Below are 20,228 nucleotides of genomic sequence, written 5' to 3'. Positions count from 1 at the left end.
TGTCTGTCAATTTCATTTATGAGCAGGTGAGCTTCCTCACTAGATACAAACGAAATCCATCAGATGAGAGGGCTCACCTGCTCATAAATGAAATCTACATACCTTTCATTGATTCTGAGATTCTAAATGTAGTCGACTTCATTTCTCATCAGCTCAGCGTCTGTTTAATGACAACGAGTAACCAAATGTGGCAGTTCCACGATGAACGACTCCTTTCCCCATTGTCAAAATCCTAACCCTGTTGGGTTTTCACAGCCCCGACGGCGTTTGTGGCTACTTTGTTTGACTCCTCCAAGAATACATGCCTGCGCAGGTATTTGCATCAAAAGTGCGCGTGCGTTCTAACGTCAGGAGAAGCAAAGAGGCCAGGGGGAAAAAACACACACACACACAAATGCACATCATTATTCATTCATTCAGTCCCAACAAATACTATACGTCGACAGTGTCCTAAACATTACGTCTCAGTTGCAAACAATTGCAACCTAAACAAAATTTCAAATCACACAGACTTAAGGACACGCAGCCATTTAAATGCATTTATTATGTGCTCTCATACTGATCAATGACAGGTAAATGGCATTTGTCATTCAGTAAACTATCATTTGCATAAGGCATAACATCAGTGACAGTGCTAAACACGTGTGACCGCTGCAAGAGAAATGATTAAGGATTGGTAGAAGGCACGATCACATGCTCTGGCTAAACACAGCTGGGCAAATATAACGTGGACAAAAAAATGGGGGGGGGGGGGGAAATGCAGTGCAAAACATTTCAACAACTTTGATGAAAAGTAAAACTTCATTTATTTTTTAAGAGGTGAACAACTCTTGAAGGCAGCAAAGCAGGAACTACGGTAAATTAGCATAATACCCTATTTACATATGACAAGACACTGCTTTGTAACTTTCCATGAGTGTTCAACTTGTAACACACTTTTCCATGTTCAACTCTGGAGTCCGGGATGACAGCACATGATGACAGCTTTCTGCTTCTCCTTGTGGAAAAAGTCTGGAAAAGCCTCCAAAGGGATTCGTCTCCTGGGACGTTTGGCGGGGAAAGCGTGTGCACAGACAGCACACGCAACGCAGTAGCGGCAGAACCATGTGGAAATGGCGTCAGAAGATGTGTCCACAATCCTCGGTGGAGACACAAACTGGCGTCTGCCGAATGTCAGTCCACTCACTCGAGATTCATCGCCGGGAGGCCGCAATGCGCTCGTTTACGGGGCAGGATTTGTCTGATTCCAACGCTAAAGCGGATCCGTTTCGCGGGGTTAGGAGAAAACACGTCTTTGCTCACGCCATGCACGATGATCACTTTGAATGGTGTGTTGAAAATATGCATTCACAAGCTGGCTTCGCAGCTGACAAAACGCCGAGCACCATGTCAGCAACAATTGGCAGAGGAGCGCAGCGGCCGGTGGATTACGAGGCGGCGGAGGAGGCTCTTCGCTCGGCATTCAAACACCATTTGATTGCCAGCAAACAAGTGGGTCGCTTGAATAATTCATAAGAACAAACCGTGAGGCGAAAGCAGCTGCTTCGCTCTGGATTTAGGCCATTCGCTGATTTTTCTTCCTTTTTGAATTTGCTCAGATGACACAAGGATGGCAAAATATTGGCTTGTCGCAACTTCCCCTTGGCTCGGTGTGCACGTGGCTCGCACACGAATACGCCGCTCACCTTACATTCTTAGACTAGACCATCGTAGAGAGACAGCGCTTGAACAATAGAAGGGTCGGCCTTGGAGCCCTCCTGAAACTCCTGCAGAGTCAGTTTCCCGTCTGCGTTCTGGAAGAGGAACATCAGACAGAGACGCCATTACCGCACCGTTACCAGCAGGGGGCGAACGAGGCCCCTAGAGCGGACCGCGTCGCTGCATTTCAGTGCTTTTGGTCTGATGTAGGCTCAGCGGGCTTGGATTTTAGCCAGTTTTCTGGCACGAAGCACCAAGTGCAGCTTGGACACGCCCATCCGGGGCTCAGCTCATCATTCACTGAAGACGAGTAGATTCCCTGAGCTCAGAGAATGGCCAGGGTGGAAAGAGACTGTATAATGTTGACAGTATGAATGACACTGTGAAAGAGACAGCTTGCATTTCTTATTTGAACAGTGTCCATCTCAATTCCCCGGAGGGAGCAGCTCCACTTTTTTCAATGGTAAACGGGATGTGTGCACTGCTCTTAAACACAGCGCACATCAAGTCTGTTGAGCAACAGAAACACTAACCTTGTCCATCATTGCAAAAATGCGGTCCACTCGCTTTTCTGGTGTGTTTTCTTCTTCCGGCAGATCCACGGTGTTTCCCTGAAATACCAACTCATTACACTTACCGTTGCAAAAACAAGCAGGCTCAAGTACAGTGGAACCTCAACTTTCAAACAGTCGAAAAGATTGTTTCCAAAAAAAAAAAACAAATCTGACGCCAAGATGAGATGTCAGCGTACCCACTCGAGATCAGTTCAGCTAGCAAGTATTCATTCATATTCTGCTTTTTCTAGGATATGTCTTTAATTATTGTTTTTTTGTTTATTAAAAATGAGGAGTTTAAAATATGTTTTATTATTCCAACATATACAATAACGATTACAAGCCATCGCTGGAGAAGGCGACCCCGGCAGATTTAATGGGAGAAAGTTGATCCAACACAGCGTGGCGTGAAGTTAGAGCGGCTAGGTAGCCAGCAGGCTAAGCAGCAGCGTGGTCCAGTCCGCGACGATTTATGGCACCGACGAGCGCAAAACAGAAGCGGGATTCTACCTGGGGCCAAGGTACAGCAAGGGATCCTGGTTAAAGTAAGCCATTTCAAACTACAAAGAAAAAAAACACTCTGTACGGAGACGCAACAGCTCAAATGCGTCAGTCAAAACGTGCCAGCGTACTCTCTTAGCGGTTCAATAAATACTTTTCAAATAATCAAATTGGATTTCATTTGTTGGACTTTTATTTTGGAAAAGTACAAGGAGTAACAATTTTATAGTGATTCACTCGTCAGTCGTGACTGTCGACACGGATAGCGATCGGGTTTTTAGGGTGCAAGTCCGACCACTAGCGTTTGACCTTTAAGGTTCCACTGTATGTACTTTTTGGTCAACTTACCACCATCTTATAAATGGCATCTACTATGTTCAACATCTCATCGCGGGTGATGAAGCCATCGTTATCCAAGTCATATAGCTTGAAAGCCCCTGAAAAGAGAATTCAAGTATTAAAGTAGGTGGTTTACGACAGCCTAGAGGCTCAGTCAGTAATATGGGCTGGTGAGCAAATGTCATCATTCCAGAGTTACTATGACCTCAATAAATATAACAAGAAAACAATTTTTAAAATATATGACGCACCATTGGTCTTCAGCAAGGAATAATAAAGCTGCTAGTTAAAAAAATAAAAATAAAAATAAACGTAGGCAGGCAACTAAAAATACGTTGGATAAAGTATTTTTTCTGTTTTGCTAATTAAAAAAAAAAAAAAACAAGGTCATGACATCAGGTCATGCGGGAGTGTCTTGCACAAAACAGTAAAACCCAATTCTAAATCCTGTCATGGAATCGTCAGCAGTAGCGATAGAGGGTACATCTTACATCTCAGTTTCTCATCCAGAGTTCCCCGAGAAGTCACAGACAACGCTTGGATGAACTCTGAGAACTCGATGCGTCCATCCTAGAAAATGGCACAAGCGAGGAAACTTCACATTTACACTTCCTCAGAGACGTCCTTACTGCATTCCGCTTAAAACAGGGCCAGACGTTTGCTTCAGGTTTGTTGCTATTTTTTTCCCTGCACTTCGATCTCTCCGGGGGCAGAAATACGTCGCCTCCGCTCGTTAGTTAGATGGATGCCAATGGCTCGCAGTCTGAAAGGTTACACTAAGCAAACACTGGGTACTGAAGAGTAATCCTTATAGGGATGATATATATAATATGGTAGGCACTTCATCATGATCTCCAGCTCATAATGTGTGCTGTTTTGTACTGTGGGCTGGGTTGGACAGGAAGGTCAAATGTGCTGTGGATTCACGGCAGCTCATCGCTCAAGTTATCACTCAGTAGCAGCGTGCGCCGTGCAACAGCGACCATCTCATTGAAAGCGGCTTCACGTTACCTTCGCTTAGCTGTGTGCTCTACGTGGCCTGTCAAGACATTCTCTATGGCTGTAGACTCAACAGACATGCTCATGACTAGGCTTGACACGATCAGGATTTTTGGGGCCGATAAAGCCCAGTGATCGTAAAAAACGGGATGCGGTGGTATCGGAATACAAGATTTTAGAGCAAATTTGTCTTGTAGTCTTGTAGTCTGATGCGGGAGTTACGTGTTGTCTGTCTCAGACGTGTTGTCTGTCCCACACCGCCGACATGTTTTTTAATGTTCTTGTTTTTATATAACTTAATTGGCCGTCGGATATTTACAGTACTACGTCAAAAGACACGCGACGAGGCTAAAAATAAACTAGCTTTTGGATTCAAATGTACTGTGCACAATGGAGAAGCGGAGTAAATCAACGACGTCACTGATCGGATCGGCGAATTATGACATTAAAGCCGATCAGCATAAAATGCTAATTATCGGCCGATACCGATCAGGCCGATAAAATCGGTGTAAAGTCTTCTCATCACATACGGTGAGTCATTAAAAACACTGCAAAGATCAGTGCATTCTTCAACGATGGGGTGTCAGACGTCAATGAAGCTAAGAGAGGAACATCAGCCTAAGGGGGACTGTCTCATCTTCAAGACACAAAGCATCTTAAGCAAAGCCAATCACGCTGCAGGGCTTACTTACATATAGGCAGATGTTGAAAGACACTTTGTCTCCTGAATGACATTCTAAAGGTCTCTACAGACTGTAATGAAATGAATAGTACGTAACATTAATAAAGTACGTACACTTTGTCCCTATGCTTAAGAAGATAGTCAACTACAGCAAAAAGACAATCTGATTTGGCATGAACGTGTCGCAAACGTCTACCTTTGACCTGTGACTCTAATAAGCACCTAATGAGCATTCGTTTTCAGAAAACGGAATCTTCTGAATGATATGAAATGGCAAAAATCAATCAGAATGCCATTCAAATGATTTGTATCCGACAATGGAAAAAGCTCTGCAGACTCCAGTACCTAATGTGTCTGTTGCAAGCAACTGTCCTTCTAGAACATGGGTGTCAAACTCATTTTTGTCGCGGGCCACATTGTAGTTATGGCTTCCCTCGGGGGGCCGTTATGACTGTGAACCCATATAAAATATTGTCTTATATAATGACATATACACAACAAATTGCTGGATAACTAGTTTTAAAATCAGAAGCCAATAAAAAAAAATGTCAACTATTATTAAATTTATTTCAAAAAGGTCATTGGTAACATAAAGTGCTTGCAATATCTCAACATTATACAAGTAAAGACACCAATTTTGGTATTTTCATAAGAAACATAAAGTCGACACACATGATTCGCTTTCGCGGGCCGGATCTGGCCCCCGGGCCACCGGTTTGACACCTGTGTCCTAGAAGAACCCTTTCGACATAGTACTGAATAACTAGACAACAAATGGACAAGGTTTTGCCCTACATTGCTGCGAAAGTAAATGACAAACCTTATTTTCATCAAACACATTGAAGACAAAAGAGGCGAACTTTGTGGGATCTCCAAAGGGAAAGAACTGCTTGTATATCTTCTGAAATCCCACAGAATCAAGCTGTCCACTGGGACAATCTTTAATGAAGCCTTTGTACCTGTCGGGAAAACAGACAGACGCAAACAATACTGAATCAATCGACACGAACTGTACAAAGAAGAAGAAAGGGTAGCGTAGTCAGGATAAACACCTCATGTCGACACTGGACATGTAGCTGGGATGCGTCTGGTGAAAAAGGTGAAGTGCTCAGCTATTTGTCTCATTCACAGGTAAGACAATTGTTGTTATCTAATAGCAAGCCCGGGGTGGTGTGCTGTCATCGAATTCGTCTCTCGTCTTCGTTTGATAATATGCACGGCTGACCGATAAGTCTGAGCGTTTCTCCTTAACCCTTGAAAAGGCCATATCTCGAGAGCTACCTCATGTACACGAGACTTAATATCCACGCAATTCATCAGCAATTTCAAGTGCAGTCACACAGAGTTGGGCAGCTTCCTTGTACGGCCCGATCAAGAACCAAGGCGGCCCCGCTGAACGCGAAGAACTGTACCAGCAGTGGTCACCAACTACTTGATTGTGCAAGTTCAACAAGATTCTACTACTCGCCACCAATGACACTCCAGTCGTGTGTTTGTTTGAACATTTTCCCAACTTGGTAAACCGTGTTCCCTGATACAGGCTAAGGCACGTCAGCGGAAGAAACAAGCGCGGCGAGCAGTTAAAATGGTTGCGTTCTTTTTCACTCAATTGAGTTGCTTGAACAACGTACGGAACCTGGACTATATCGGCTGTGCAATTTAGACGTATTCCGCTGTGCAGCAAAGAGCAAGCGGCACTCTTTGGGTTGTGGAGACTTTACGCTTCTCCTTTCCTGTGCTGTAAAGGTCAAAGGCTGTTCAAATCAAATCAAAGTGCAGAAAGCTGCTGTGAGAGACTGACGAGTGTCTCGGTCTCTTCTGGCTACAAACAGTCAGTACACTGAATTGAGTAAGCGTTTCAAATTCATTCTTTTCCGCACTATGTCAATTGGACACATTCATGACCAAATAGCATTTTTCAATTGCAATTACTGTATGTTTCGATGGAATTCTGTCCTTTTTCTTTTAATTGAGACATCCCTTTTCGATACTGCTTATCCTGTTCCAGGTCGCAGGGAGTTGGAGCCTCTCCCGTCAGCCAATCACAGGGCAAATGCACATATAGAGACAGACGACCTTTCACCTTCTTGCTGTTCCTGAGTGTTAATTGAACTCAAAACACTGCCTGCACGGAAGTGATGAGAGTGAACCACGACACTGACAGTGACTCCTAAGAGAGACATCACAATTTAAAATAATTCCCATTAGAAGGTCTCCGACATTCGATACTCAAATTACACAAAGGAAAAAGAATTCCCGCACACTTAACATCGAGTTCAATCCAATCATTTTTTTATTTTTTTGTGAGGGGGGCGGTTCTGTCACATGCAAGGGAGCCCCAGCTCAGCCCACGCACACTGTACTGCGGAGCCAATGCAGAGGACAACTCGCGTTGCCATGACGACCGGGGCAGAGCGATGGAGATGCGACGGGGCGAGCGGCCACTCGTTTTCTAACTACGCTTAATCTAATCTGGCGATGGCAAAGCAAGCTCCACGGAGTCCGTGCTTTGACGCGTCGCTGCTCCAAGTTCAGAAAAAGAAGCGAGAACCAGCTCGCATTGGAATTATCGAGAGGAAAGTGGGGGGATGAAAGCGCGGCTCACTATTAAGATGAATACAACCAAAGTGGGATTCGCAGTGCAGCATGTATAAGCCGTATCATAGTTACCTGCAGTCCTCAGTCCGCTTTAATACCCAGTGATTATTATATTATATCTAGGAGACACAACAATGCATTCATTGAGAGAACACGCTGGTGCGCACGAGCTGAGAAAGCCGCATTTTATATTTCATACATGTTGCACTGGTGCACAAGTCAGCCCAATTTGCTATATTATGGAAGAAAGTTTGAAAAAGTGTCTGTATTGTCTCATATGATTGGAATACAATTATGGATGGTGGGAAAAAGGGTTTGGCATTTAATCAATTCGTCAAGTAATCAGGTGTGTGCAGAATAAATTGTCGATTTAAAATGGAATTTGCGTCGTTCCACTGAGGTGGTACACAATTTGTGACATGTAAGAAATCATTTTGTTGAAAATATGCCAGTCAAAATTCTTTGAAGTATAGCAGTTACATTTAGGGGTTCATGGGCTAAAAAGTTGAAAAAGGATAGTTTACTTAATATGAGCGTTATTTGACCAGTGGTCGCTTGTAACACCGACGCTAGATGTGAACATGGAAAGCTGTTTATTGTATGAAAACTTTGGGAATTCTTCCCGCAAATACTCGGGTTAGAGTAGGTTCACAAACCAATTTATGTCCAACTTGTTAATGCACCGCAAAGTATCGAGTAAAAAAAACAGAAATAAATGTACTTAGGGCAAATATAGATGTGTGTAACATTGACGAACAATACAACATGGAAAATAATTAAAAAGTGAATGAATTCAGTGGATATCAGAACTTAACAGGACTAGTGAATTTTTCAAGATCAGTTTCCATACTTGGTATGCTTAGACCATCAACTTGAAACTTGAACGTTGGCATGTTCCATCACTTGCCATTTTTAACTTCCAATTCAATCATTTGACCAACGATGTTTACCTCATTGTTTGTACATGATAAACAATGTAAAGGCAACATTTCAGATCATAGGGAACATTAAGGTCGGTTATGTTTGTATTTTAATTCCGGTTGAACCATTGCCATTTTTTTTTTTTACTTGAATATGGTACATGACCATGGACACTTACTGGCAGCCGGAGGCATCTGGCTTTGTCAGTTGGAAGTACACACCAAATTGTTTACGAAGAACAGCTTGTACGTAACTTTGACTGGGCTTCCTGCCAGTCAAACACATTTCCAGTTCCACACACCGTGGGATTCCAGAGTTTCAACATGGATTCCAAATACCAATCCTTGACTGAACAATACTGTGATTTCAAAAGGTTAACACATCGTTCTGAACACAATGTCTCCACAGAAGTCAGCGTTAGTAAACGATAATACAGCCATTCAGACCCGTGCGTCATTTTGACACCAGCCGACTTTGCCAGCGGCCATCTCATGTTACAAGGACCAGTAACAATCCGCAGTGCACCGCACAACATCGACATTTTTAGCAACAAAGTCAATCATATGTTTTGATCAAAGATAGTTCAAAACGTTTGACAGGAGGCCTTTTTGTCCAAGTCGCTCGAACGAAAATATGACCGACACTTAAAAATGGAAGTCAATATTGTCTCCTACTCCTTCTGAAGTAATTGATTGATCCTTCTGCGATTATTTTGGGAGATTATTGCATCAATTCCAAATAGCCGTCGTCAAATGGTCGTTGTTTGTTCACAGTTATGAAATTGAGTGGCCGCTTGCTCGTAACGCCTTTTGACCGACACAGTTACGAGCACGATGCCCATTTCTAATAAGTGCCTCGAAGAAATCTCGCCGTGGAACGTCATTAACTTCTGTGGAGTGGTAGGCGCACCCATCTAGCAGATATTGGCGAAGCGGTTGCAGGATTTTGCCGATATTTTTCACACGGCGCCTATTTCCGCTGATGACCGCTAAAATATCATACTTGGGCGCTGGTCAAAAACCGCAAAAATGCGTTTGGCATGCTTTATTGCAAAATAATTGGAGGTGGAAAATACTCGATACAATATTATTTTATATCTACATGCTGATACCTGATTACTGATGCTAAATCAATATTGCTATGTCTTACTAAATATAACATTTGAATCGAAATTTGTAAACAAATGCTGAAATAATGTCCTCAATAAACTGGCTTTAAAATGCAGCGCATAAAATATTTGACTTATTCCTCGGTTGCGGTCGAGCATTTACAATTTGTTTCCCTTTTACCAAGCTAGTAATGAGGAATTACAGCGGAGCGGACACACATTGCCAGCACACTCGCGTCAGCCGGTCTTCGCAGCCTGAATCGGAATCGGCTTCACTTGTCGAGAACATGAGCGTGTATCCGAAATCTGGCATGGTGACAGATGCACAGCCTATGCTTGGAGTCGTGCTGCACTTGCAGGGACAACGCAGAAGTGCTACTGGGCATAAGGACCCTGACCCTCAGGTCTTCGGGGAGCTTGCTTAGAGATTGTGCAGCGCCCAACGACATGTTGGTGTTCATTTCGGGTGAGGCTAGTGAATTCTAATTCTGTTTCTTTTGTGGATAATACCGAAGGGGAAGCGATTCTCTGCGAACCCTGCTAATTCTTGTGTCTGTGCATGTGCTCCAATTACAAGCCATCTGGCATTTCCCCTGGTAAGATTCTCTGTCGTCCCTCGCCCTCAGCAGTGTTGATTGCTGCTAATCTCCAAGTGGCAACTCAAGCAAACGAAGTGACGGTGGGCTAGCTTGCTTCATGACGCATAGCCTGAGGTGGAGGGGCCCGGGGCTGGAATTCTGCCCCAGCGCACCGAAGAAACAGGCCAGAGACGAGCTACCTTCCAGGCTTTGGCCCGTCCAGCGCGCCATCCCTTACGGGACTCGGGAAAAGTGGCCATCTCGCAAAGGCAGAGCTCTTTTCAAGCATGATGATTAGCTTGTGATATGCGAAACCAAAGCAGGAGAATTCAAGTGTGAACATTGGACAATGATTGCTTTATTACAATGAGCCATTTGATCAGATGGGCTATTCTTTGCCGTTTATTGTTCAGGCTGCCCAACAATATCCCAGCAGCAGCATTCAGCAAACAAATGAGAAGACCGCACTCAAGCTTGAATCATCTTTGTCATGAAGGTGAATGGATTGCTCCTGCGGCGCCCCGGGCTGTCAGATAGCGCCTTCACAATTACATTGGGAGATTCACACCTCCACAGTCATAATCACTCTCACCACTGTTCTGTGACTTCTTCTGGTCTGGGGTGCTTCTTCCGCATAAATATGTGTCACTTTGATCCACGCAAGTACTGTAAACGTTACATCATCGTGCTCTGAAAAGATGGGGGTACAGATGGAAGGAATAGTTCCCAGCAGCCGTGTGAAGTCTCAAGTTCTGCCGTGATTAAACTCCTGAAAGTCAAATTTCCTTGTGCCCCCGCCATTCTTCCCTTATCAGACATTCCTTGTCCAAATTGAGCAAATCGCTAGCGCGCACGTTAGCGATACCACACCTGAAAGCTATTCGGTCTCAGGAAGGCTGAAAAAGTCCTTCTATTTGCAGAACGGTATACCGAAACAAAACAAGAAATAAGTAAACCCTTTGGGCTTTTGGCAAAAGTATTAACATGCAGTTTGATTGCCTGGCGTCCTATAATTAAGAATGAAAGTCCACACTTACCACTGTTGCACCTCTTTTTCTGTAACTGCAAAAGAAATAGAGAGGCGTTAGCTTTGGGACAACATTCATAGCATCATTAATGATCATTGTTTTGGAAATTCAAAGTGTGCCATCATGCACTTAAGTGAAAACAGCAAACATCCAGGTTCCAATGAGTGGATAATCAATAGAACACTTGAATCGTATCAGAGGGTTTGATGAAAGAATAATTTATCCAGGCCAGAAGAGAACTAGTGCAAGTGAACCCTGAGGACTCGACAAGAGGACAAATAAGGCCGAGCATAGAAGGGTCCGCCGCAGCATTAACAAAAGCCAGGACGCTTGAAAAGGTTTGACATCTTATCATGGCCGCACAGGCGCCGTTTTCGACTCATACCCAATCGACAAAAACCCTCCCAGCTTGGCACTGACTGTCCACGTCTTCAAAGCAAATTTACACCTTGGAAGTTATAAATGGAAATCAATAGAATTAGGTCAACTCGTTGAGACTTTAAATTCATGCTGCTGAGGATGGGTGGCGTCTTCAAGACCCTCGGTTTGCTTGAAGTCAAAGCCAGGGCCCGTCAACGTCCCGCGGGTTAGTTAATTGTTCGATAAGTCGTCGTTAAAGTAGCTCTCGCTCAAAGGATAGTTAGAAAGTGACTAACACGTCCCCAAAATGTGGGCACAATGTCAATGTTTCTTCCCGACACATATTTTGCAGCCGAGGCGTGTCATCCGAAGCATAAAATTGTCCTGTCTGCGATCGCTGCTCATACGCGCGCTCCTACGCAGGAGGCCGAGTCTGCTGGCGTTCATCTGTACTGCTCACCTAGAAAGGCTCCATGTGGCCTCTGGCATCGATTGTCACAGTCAATCTCAGACTGTCAGCCGAGATAAACTGCCCTTACAGTTCCACCGATGTAGTCAGACATGGAGGGAGTTCAACATGGCTGAGATTTTCATTTCAAACGTTATATAACTCGGTCAGAGCCAATGTGCGATAACGCAATCCGTCCATGCAAGAAAGGGCCGGGGCCTAGTGGGCCGGTTGCCCCTGAAGGGTCTGCTAAAAACCCTCCCGCTTGCACTCTGTCACTGCGAAACCTCTTCATGGCTCTGACAACACAGAAGAATCGTCACGCTATTCGATGGGCCAAGGCTACATACACCCTGGAGATGTTTGAATACGACCGCCGGTGTTTCCATGTGATGCCAGACTCAACGCTAATTCTGACCTAATCGGGGATGTCTTTAAGCGCTCTTGTACTCTTGTAGGCTTTTCGGTGACTGTGCAATGTCTTCATGTTTAGTTTAGAAAAATGTCTCTGCCTTGAAATCACACACTTGACAGCTCTCACTGCTGGCCAGGCCTTGGTTAGTTTGCTGTCAAACACAAGCTATTTTTTATTTATTTATTTTTTAAATGGGGGGAAAAAAAACAAACAAAAAACGCCCTCTTTCTTTTCACCACGGAAACATCGAGACACTCAGAGAGAGAAATTTCCTCAGTCCCCGATCTGTCAAAAACCAAAGGAAAGCGTTGACGTGGGAAACCGACAATAAGGCAGCAGGACGAATCCAAGTAAGAAGGACGGGAGGAGGACAGCTCGGTGCGACTCTCAGCGAAGCTAACCAGATAAGATCCTAATTGTGCTGCAATTGCCCGTCGCTGCTCGAAGAGGGCAATTAGCGGATGGGCGAGCGAGAGGAGGAGAGAAACGACGGCAGCAAGCAGGCGGGCCCGGCGCGGAGCCGCGTCTTCCTCCACAGCAATTTCCTGCCACGAGGCAGCTCCCACTCACACCTGCACACCGCACTGCTCAAACGACAACAGTCATAAGAATTATAATAATAACGATCATGTGGCGGCACGGTGGCCGACTGGTTAGAGCGTCAGCCTCACAGTTGTGAGGACCCGGGTTCAATCCCGGGCCCCGCCTGTGTGGAGTTTCCACGTTCTCCCCGTGCCTGGGTGGGTTTTCTTCCTCCCACATCCCAAAAACATGCATTAATTGGAGACTCTAAATTGCCCGTAGGCGTGACTGTGAGTGCGAATGGTTGTTCGTTTGTATGTGCCCTGCGATTGGCTGGCAACCGGTTCAGGGTGTACCCCGCCTCCTGCCCAATGACAGCTGGGATAGGCCGCGACCCTCGTGAGGAGAAGCGGCTCGGAAAATGGATGGATGGATGGACGATCATGTTTTGCTCTAACACGAACGCACACAAAATGTTGGTAATTCTCAAACGGAGCTGAGCGCAAAACTGGGGAGGATTGTAATGTTCGTCTTATATTCCGAAGGAGGAATAAAAGAATCCTCGAGAGCAAATGCGACAGTGTGCCTAAGCCGTGGATGAGCACTTCCATTTCTCTCTGCAGTGTCACAGTAAAGCACTCTAACAATATGTATCTTTGTGCAAATCCAATTACTCACATGGAGTGAAGAAGGTGCACCGCTTGCAAAGAAAAACTGCTCATCCTTTTTTTAAAAACCGACAGCTCAATGAAAGCTACAGCATGATTAAAAGATGCGTGTAATTTAGAGCATGACCTTTCACAATTACCATCTGTCCAAGTTTAGATGGTTCTTTATTTCCACAGCTGGAATCCAGTTAGTGCCGTTCCGTTATAGCATTCAATTAGAATGGAAGCAGCGGGAGGGGGCTATTTGCTGGAAATGACGCCACGGAAAGAAGCATGACAATGCACATTTTGCTCTTTGAACTTCTGTGCAAACTCGCGTTCCATTTAAAAGTTCCAAAAAGATGTACTCGTCGAAGACGAGCAAAAAGCCACCGAAGGATACTCACAGTAGGTTTTTCTCGTCAATTCCTCCACCACCTCTGGCTTGAGCTTGCTGTTGGATTTACCCATGACTTTCAGCTCTCCTCCACACCTTCAAGTCCACCTCTTATGACCTCTGCCAGAAACACACACAAAGGCAAGCCGGTTCAGGCCACCGACAACGACAAACCAAGGGGACACACGAGTCGGCCACGGCGCCGAATCGCGAGCGCGGCTCTCGCTCGAATCGAACCGAGGCTCGTCAGGTGGTCGACATATTTCAGAGCGCCACCGGGATGCGTCGCTGCCTTCGCCCCGGGAAGCGAGTCACCGCTCGGCGGCCGAGGCGAGCGCACGTCCGCCGTCACGTCGTCCCACCAGTTCGCTACTGCTCCAAATGAGACCCCCCCACCCCAACCACACACACACACACACACACACTCTCTTGAGACGAGACATAAGCAACAAAAAACAAAAAAGTCAACAAGCATGGGGAGTTTGTCTCGTGCACTTTGCACTAGAGAGAGATGTGAATGAAAAATAGAAGTTCCTGCGTCATTGTGCCATATGAGGGACGCTTCTGGCTCTCAAAATCTCTCAACGCGCAGAGTTGTCTATCAAGCTTTTGAAGACAGACTTGAGGAGTCGAGGCTCCCTCCTCCTCATCCTGTAACTCACGGCGACGTGATGCGGTGATTTGCGCCTCTTCTAATAATGATCGCGCTGCTGATGAAAATGGCATTTCTCTGCAGCAGAGGCCGCATGTTGAGATGACGGCAGCCGCACGCCGGCCAAATTGGGATGTGTGCGAGCACCTTCACTGCAAACATCTGCGCGCGTCCGTGGCCAGCGAGGTCCGGCTGAGGGAAGACGCGCCGGGAACGACCATCCCCGGTCCTCTCCGATCCTTCTCCGGTGCTCTCCGGTCCTTTCCCCGACCTCTTGGGTTTCTTTCACTGTGAACATGAACACACAAGAGCGCAGAAATCAACGGTGACGATGGAGCGGGAATGAAACCGCAGACACCAAAAAAAAAAAAAAAAGCTTGGAAAAGCTCTAAAGTAGTCGAACGAAAGAAAAGTGTTGGAGTTCACATTTCAAAGTGAAATTCATTCAGTGCCCTCGTAGAAACAGGTGGCGAGAGAAAACTGCTACGAGCGCGTGAATGGCAAATGAATGGCGACGACTTAAGCCACGAGCGAAGACATATTGAAGTATTTTCACGTATGACGTGGCACAAAAAAAAAAAAAGCAAGCCTACATGCTGGGCGGCGTTGCCTGGAGTGGCGATGCCATAGCAACCGACACACTAACGCTTCGACAGTTTTGCTGCTAACCTCCCGCCGCGAGTCATAACGCAGCCAACATTGTACCTGCGCGCGACAAGACCGAAGACCGAAGACCGAAGGCCGAAGACGCCGTCCGGTCGCTCGGTCAGGCCCGAAGGGAGCTCGGATGAAGAAGTGCTGGCGCTGCCGCTTCTTCGCGCATGGCCGCGGCCGCCGCCGACGCCGACAGGGAGTGACCGGGGACCGACGACGTGCGGGCGAGCTGCTGGCCGAGGCGCGCGCACGTCCGGGACTCGCGCATGCGTGTCCCGACTCGGCCGCATTCGCGCAAATGTTTCACTCTCTTCAACTTCAATTCACTTAACATGCTCCAAAAAATGATCAATAAGACTCCGTCGTGATTCATTGTTTACACCATGTATATAAATATGGATTTGTCTTAAAAGCTTCAAAAAAAGATCAAATAAAAGACTGGATTTTGGGGGTGGCCCGAGGCAGGGGCGTCACTAGGTATTATGGATTGAGGGGTGTCGCACACCGAAAATATTGTGTCGAAGGGGGGTGGGGGTGCTGATGGAACTTTCTTGTTGTCGACAGGGCGGTGGGGGCAAACAAATATAAGTGGTTTTCTTTCTTTCTTTTTAGGGGGGGGGCTAAGACCCCCCCCCCCAACCCCCCCAAAAAAATATATATAAAAATCATCATAACCACAAACAACCAATTAATCTTGGGAGCGCTTAAGAACATTTGAGTTAGTTTATTTTGAAAACAGGCCTAGCGACGCCACTGGCCAGAGTCCCGGTATCCCACTCGAATAAATACAGCCCTGTGCTGAGCAGCAGCACAATGACATCTTCGCGTCAAGATCCAAAACAAGAGAAAGGCGTACGAAAGGAACTAGAAGTGCAAAGGGAGGAAAACAGAGCAAACAATCACAACTCATTCAATTTGCTGCAGTAACTGGATTATCTTTATTGATCGGGGTGTCATGAGTAAAACTGTCATGACTGTTTTAGTGGTAAATATTTTCTTTGCCTGATTGCAATAGCGTAAGTCCCGTAGCAGAATGCCGGCAAACGACATAGGCCGCCTCGACTGTTACTTTCAGCGTAAGCCGCTCAAAAATGGACGACGGTCCTTTATACGGCCCCGGCGCTGTACATTGGATACCCTTGCTCTAAAGTCACCTTTCCCACTTTGGGACCGACACTGAGCGACCAATCTTAGACTGGGATTGAACGGGATCTCATGCAAAGAATTCTTCTTGCTCTTCTAAAATATTGTTGTTGGGTGCACTGAGGTCATATCCTGATCCAGTTGCGGCAGACGGACTTTGGTTCTGCCCGTTTGACTGTTTCCGTTCTGGCCGGGGTTCTCGCGGAGGCAAGCAAGCAAACAAAATGTCATTTGTATATTTTTTAAAGGAAAGGGAGCTTGCGGAGTATCAGGAATAGTTAAGGAGGTCTAGCTTGGACTTTGTCCATAATTGCTGTATTGGGTTATGTGTAAAATGAGAGAGAACATGACCAGAGGACAAAGAACAATGAACAAAAAGTGTCAATAGAGCGGCGGGGCCAAATGGGAGCAGGACTCGCAGGACTAAGGATGCCGGTTTCATGTCTAATGGGCCCGGAAAGAGCTTCATACTGGGAATAATTCCATGCGGTCTTGCAGGCTGATTGGTTGAAATTTTCTACCGGTTCGCGGGGGCAATGGCTTTAGCAGGGACGCCCAGACTTCCCTCTCCCCAGCCACTTCATCCAGCTCTTCCGGGGGGGATCCCGAGGCGTTCCCGGGCCGGCCGAAAAACGTAGTCTCTCCGGCGTGCCCCGGGTCGTCCCCGGGGTCTCCTCCCGGCGGGACGCGCCCGGAACACCTCACCGGGGTGGCGTCCGGGAGGCATCCGACTCAGATGCCCCGGCCACCTCGTCCGGCTCCTCTCGATGCGGAGGAGCAGCGGTTCTCCTCTTAGATCCTCCCGGATGACCGAGCTTCTCACCCGTTCTCTAAGGGAGAGGAAAACCATTTCGGCCGCTCGTATCCGGGATCTCGTTCTTTCGGTCACGACCCGCAGCTCGTGACCATAGGTGAGGGTAGGAACGCAGATCGACAGTGCCTTCAAGTCGTTCAAATGTGTTTTTCTATTCTGAGCCGTGTGAACACTTTGAACGGAATTGAATGATACTCCTTGTGTGAACTTGAAAGTGAAGCGTTTTCATGTGCCGCTCATCAAAATTGTAGTTCCCCCTCAGCAGCGTGCAAACAGACGGTCTCCCAACAGGACAATTTCTACCCACGCAAAGGACGATCGCATCCAAATGCCTGCGACTGCACTTACCTGCAGTGTTTTATTGCAATCGACTGCAGGAAACAAGGCTGGGAAAATGGAGGGTTGAGAGGGGTTAAACTAACCAGAGACTCCGAATCTTTTGCACCCGCTGTGATCAGTGGGATCTCCTTGATTCTCTTGAATGTGCATCACATTATAAAGTACGGATGAAGCGGATATTTAGTCTGACAACATCTGACCTCAGTAAGGCAAGACACATTTCAAACAAAAGGTAACTCAACGTGCGTTACGTGATTAAAAACATTGAAAAACAGACAAACAACTTCTAAACATTTAAGACGAGAAAAAAGATCAAAGCAAACAGCGTACAGTGCAAGAAAGACAACTTAAAGGTGGAAATGCTCTAAAAAAAAAACAGTTTTAACCTGGACTTAAAAAACATTCTCACTTGAGGCTGACGTCACTTCTGTTGGCAACTTATTCCGTTTGCGTGCAGCATGACAGCCAAATGCTGCTTCACCGCGTTTGCTTTGGACTCTGTGCTCCACTATTTGACCCGAGTCTGTAGTTTTCGGAGCCCTACTGGGTTTATATGCCATTAGCATTTCTTTCATGCATTCAGGACCTAAACCATTTCGTGATTTATCGACCAGCAGCAGAACTTTAAAATCTATTCTAAGGCCGACTGGGAGCCAGTGTAAAGCCTTTAGAATCGGAGGAATATGTTCTAACATCTTTGTTCCGGTCAGAACCCGAGCTGCAGCATTCTGAATGAGCTGCAGCTGTTTAATGCTCTTTTTAGGGAGTCCAGTCAGAAGACCGTTACAATAGTCGAGTCTACTTGCGATAAAAGCACGGATGAGCTTCTCCTGGTCTGCTTGGCACATGCAAGCCTTCACTCTGGAAATGTTCTTCAGCTGGTAGAAGGCTGTTTTAGTCCTTGATGTGATATGACAGTTCCTGAGTTCACAGATTCACAAAGTAACCACGATTGTAAGAAGGATCTATGTACAGTATTTGAAAAACAAATCATATGTGACCTTTCATTGGAGATTTTGCTTTTATTTCTCATGGATGATTGCACCCTTGTTTCAAAGTAATCCTTCACTGTCAGTCTGTCACAGTTTTATAAATAAATGCCTGCCCAACTTTGAACAAAGAGACCGCCAGTGATGAAAGATGTGGAAGATTTCGACAAAAACCTCCGTTAAGACTGTTCTGACAAGCTAAGAAAACAGCAGGACCAAACTCAGTGATCATTGTACTGAAGATGGCATGCCACATTCGTCCTTAAAAGTAAGATTTACATTCCAGATAATCAACTTAACATCATAGCATTTGGCGATAAGGGGGGGGGGGGGGGGGAGGAGTCCTCAACCTCCGTAGACTGTCTAAATATAGTTGATGTGAAGACATGAATCTTTTACTCGCATGACAGATGGAGCGATCTACAGTGAGGAGCAGATGAACGAGAATCTTTTTATGTCCAAGACCGAGCCACTCTACTTAAGATCATCTCGAAATGAATTACTGAAAGGTTGGACTTTACAGTCAAAACTTTCACCAGCCAACTGTCAGTCCGCGGATATGATTTGGCAGGAACCCATTTGTAATGCATGAGAGAGAGTTTCATATTTAAAATAGAAGCTTCACCTTCAACAATCGAAATACCCTGGTGGCAAACTAAGCTTTTTTTTTTTTTTTTTTTTTTTTCAAACAAAGGGAGAAGAGCAGATATTTTGGGCTGCATTCATTCTTTTTCAGAAACGTCCTCTGTGTTGCCAACAAACAACAATTTTCCCGCGGCATCGTATGTTGTGCCCGTTGGAAAATCCCATATGGCTCTCGATATATAATTTATTCCATCTTAAATTAACAATCCCTACATCGCCACGATATAGTCCACCAAAACGCATCCCAGTCGACCGCGCTCTGGGAAAACTGGAATATAGGAAAGCATCGAGGTGCGGTGACGCCAGCGCCGCGCAGCTGCTGAGTCTGACTGAAGATCGCCAGACATGGACCTCGGTGAGGTCACATGGCGCCTCGAGCCAAGCTTCATGGAGATAGAATCCCACTCAGGGCTGACAGAGTTGAGAGGAACCGGAAGAGAGGATGAGTGGCTCAGTCGCATGTTCTCAGCGAGCATTTCGTGTAGAGAAAGGAAAAATGTTGAGCATCATACTATTATAATAGAACATAGTGGTACTATAACAGGGAATAAACAAACAAAGAATTTAGCTTATGAGTTAACAAATCCGTTCATGGTTGGGCAAGACCCCCGAAATATTTATACTCGATCATAGCAAGACATTTATGAATTTTGTGTCCGACATTTTCACAAAGCTTGCAGAAAGCCCTTTTCTTTCAAAAAGAAAATGTCATGCTTGGATGAGTTTGATGTGTAAGCCCTGACTTCAACCCCATCAAACACTATATATATATAAAAAAAAAAAAAAAAAACTTGAACAAGTTCCATATTTTACCCAATTTTATTTTCCATTGGTGTATTAGGTGTCTCAATACTTCCACATAGTCTGTGGTCAGTGCTGAGGAATAACTAATTCCATGGAACGAGAATTTGTAATTTAATTACAAAATGTAGGTCATTGTAACGTATGACATTTCTGGGGGAAAATGTGTCGTTAAATTACAGTTGCTGTTGGGAATGTCCGTGATTGCAATTTTCGTTACATTTGAAAAATACCTCCGTTTTTTCTTTTTTTTTATCTAAAGCTAACACTTGTGATTGACTCTCTCTGGTCAATGTGCCATCCTGCTGTAGTCGCAAACATGACATACTTTTTCAAATATGACCTTGAAGCGCCACCGTGTGGTACAATCTATTAGTTTGTCTGAGGTTTTGAAAA

The 20,228-nt window shown here is 45.5% G+C and overlaps 1 protein-coding gene across 2 annotated transcripts; it reads right to left on the bottom strand.

Moving 5' to 3' along the window:
* Nucleotides 1-531: 531 nt before the first annotated feature.
* On the bottom strand, nt 532-15,317 carry LOC133399668 (neuronal calcium sensor 1). Of its 2 annotated transcripts, XM_061671372.1 has the most exons (9): nt 15,153-15,317; nt 14,595-14,735; nt 13,806-13,915; nt 11,016-11,040; nt 5,594-5,732; nt 3,584-3,662; nt 3,102-3,190; nt 2,232-2,309; nt 532-1,793 (listed from the first exon to the last, which is right to left on the bottom strand). In XM_061671372.1, exons 3-9 carry the CDS (start codon nt 13,867-13,869, stop codon nt 1,695-1,697), a joined length of 573 nt encoding a protein of 190 aa, XP_061527356.1. In that variant the 5' UTR covers nt 13,870-13,915; nt 14,595-14,735; nt 15,153-15,317; the 3' UTR covers nt 532-1,694. The 2 variants fall into 2 exon arrangements, with proteins under 2 accessions (XP_061527356.1, XP_061527357.1); XM_061671373.1 differs by lacking the exons at nt 14,595-14,735; nt 15,153-15,317 and having other exon boundaries at nt 13,806-14,169.
* Nucleotides 15,318-20,228: the final 4,911 nt, after the last annotated feature.

This window comes from Phycodurus eques, chromosome 3 (genome assembly GCF_024500275.1).
Source record: "Phycodurus eques isolate BA_2022a chromosome 3, UOR_Pequ_1.1, whole genome shotgun sequence".
Lineage (NCBI taxonomy): Eukaryota > Metazoa > Chordata > Actinopteri > Syngnathiformes > Syngnathidae > Phycodurus > Phycodurus eques.
This window is presented reverse-complemented; position numbering and strand designations above follow the sequence as displayed.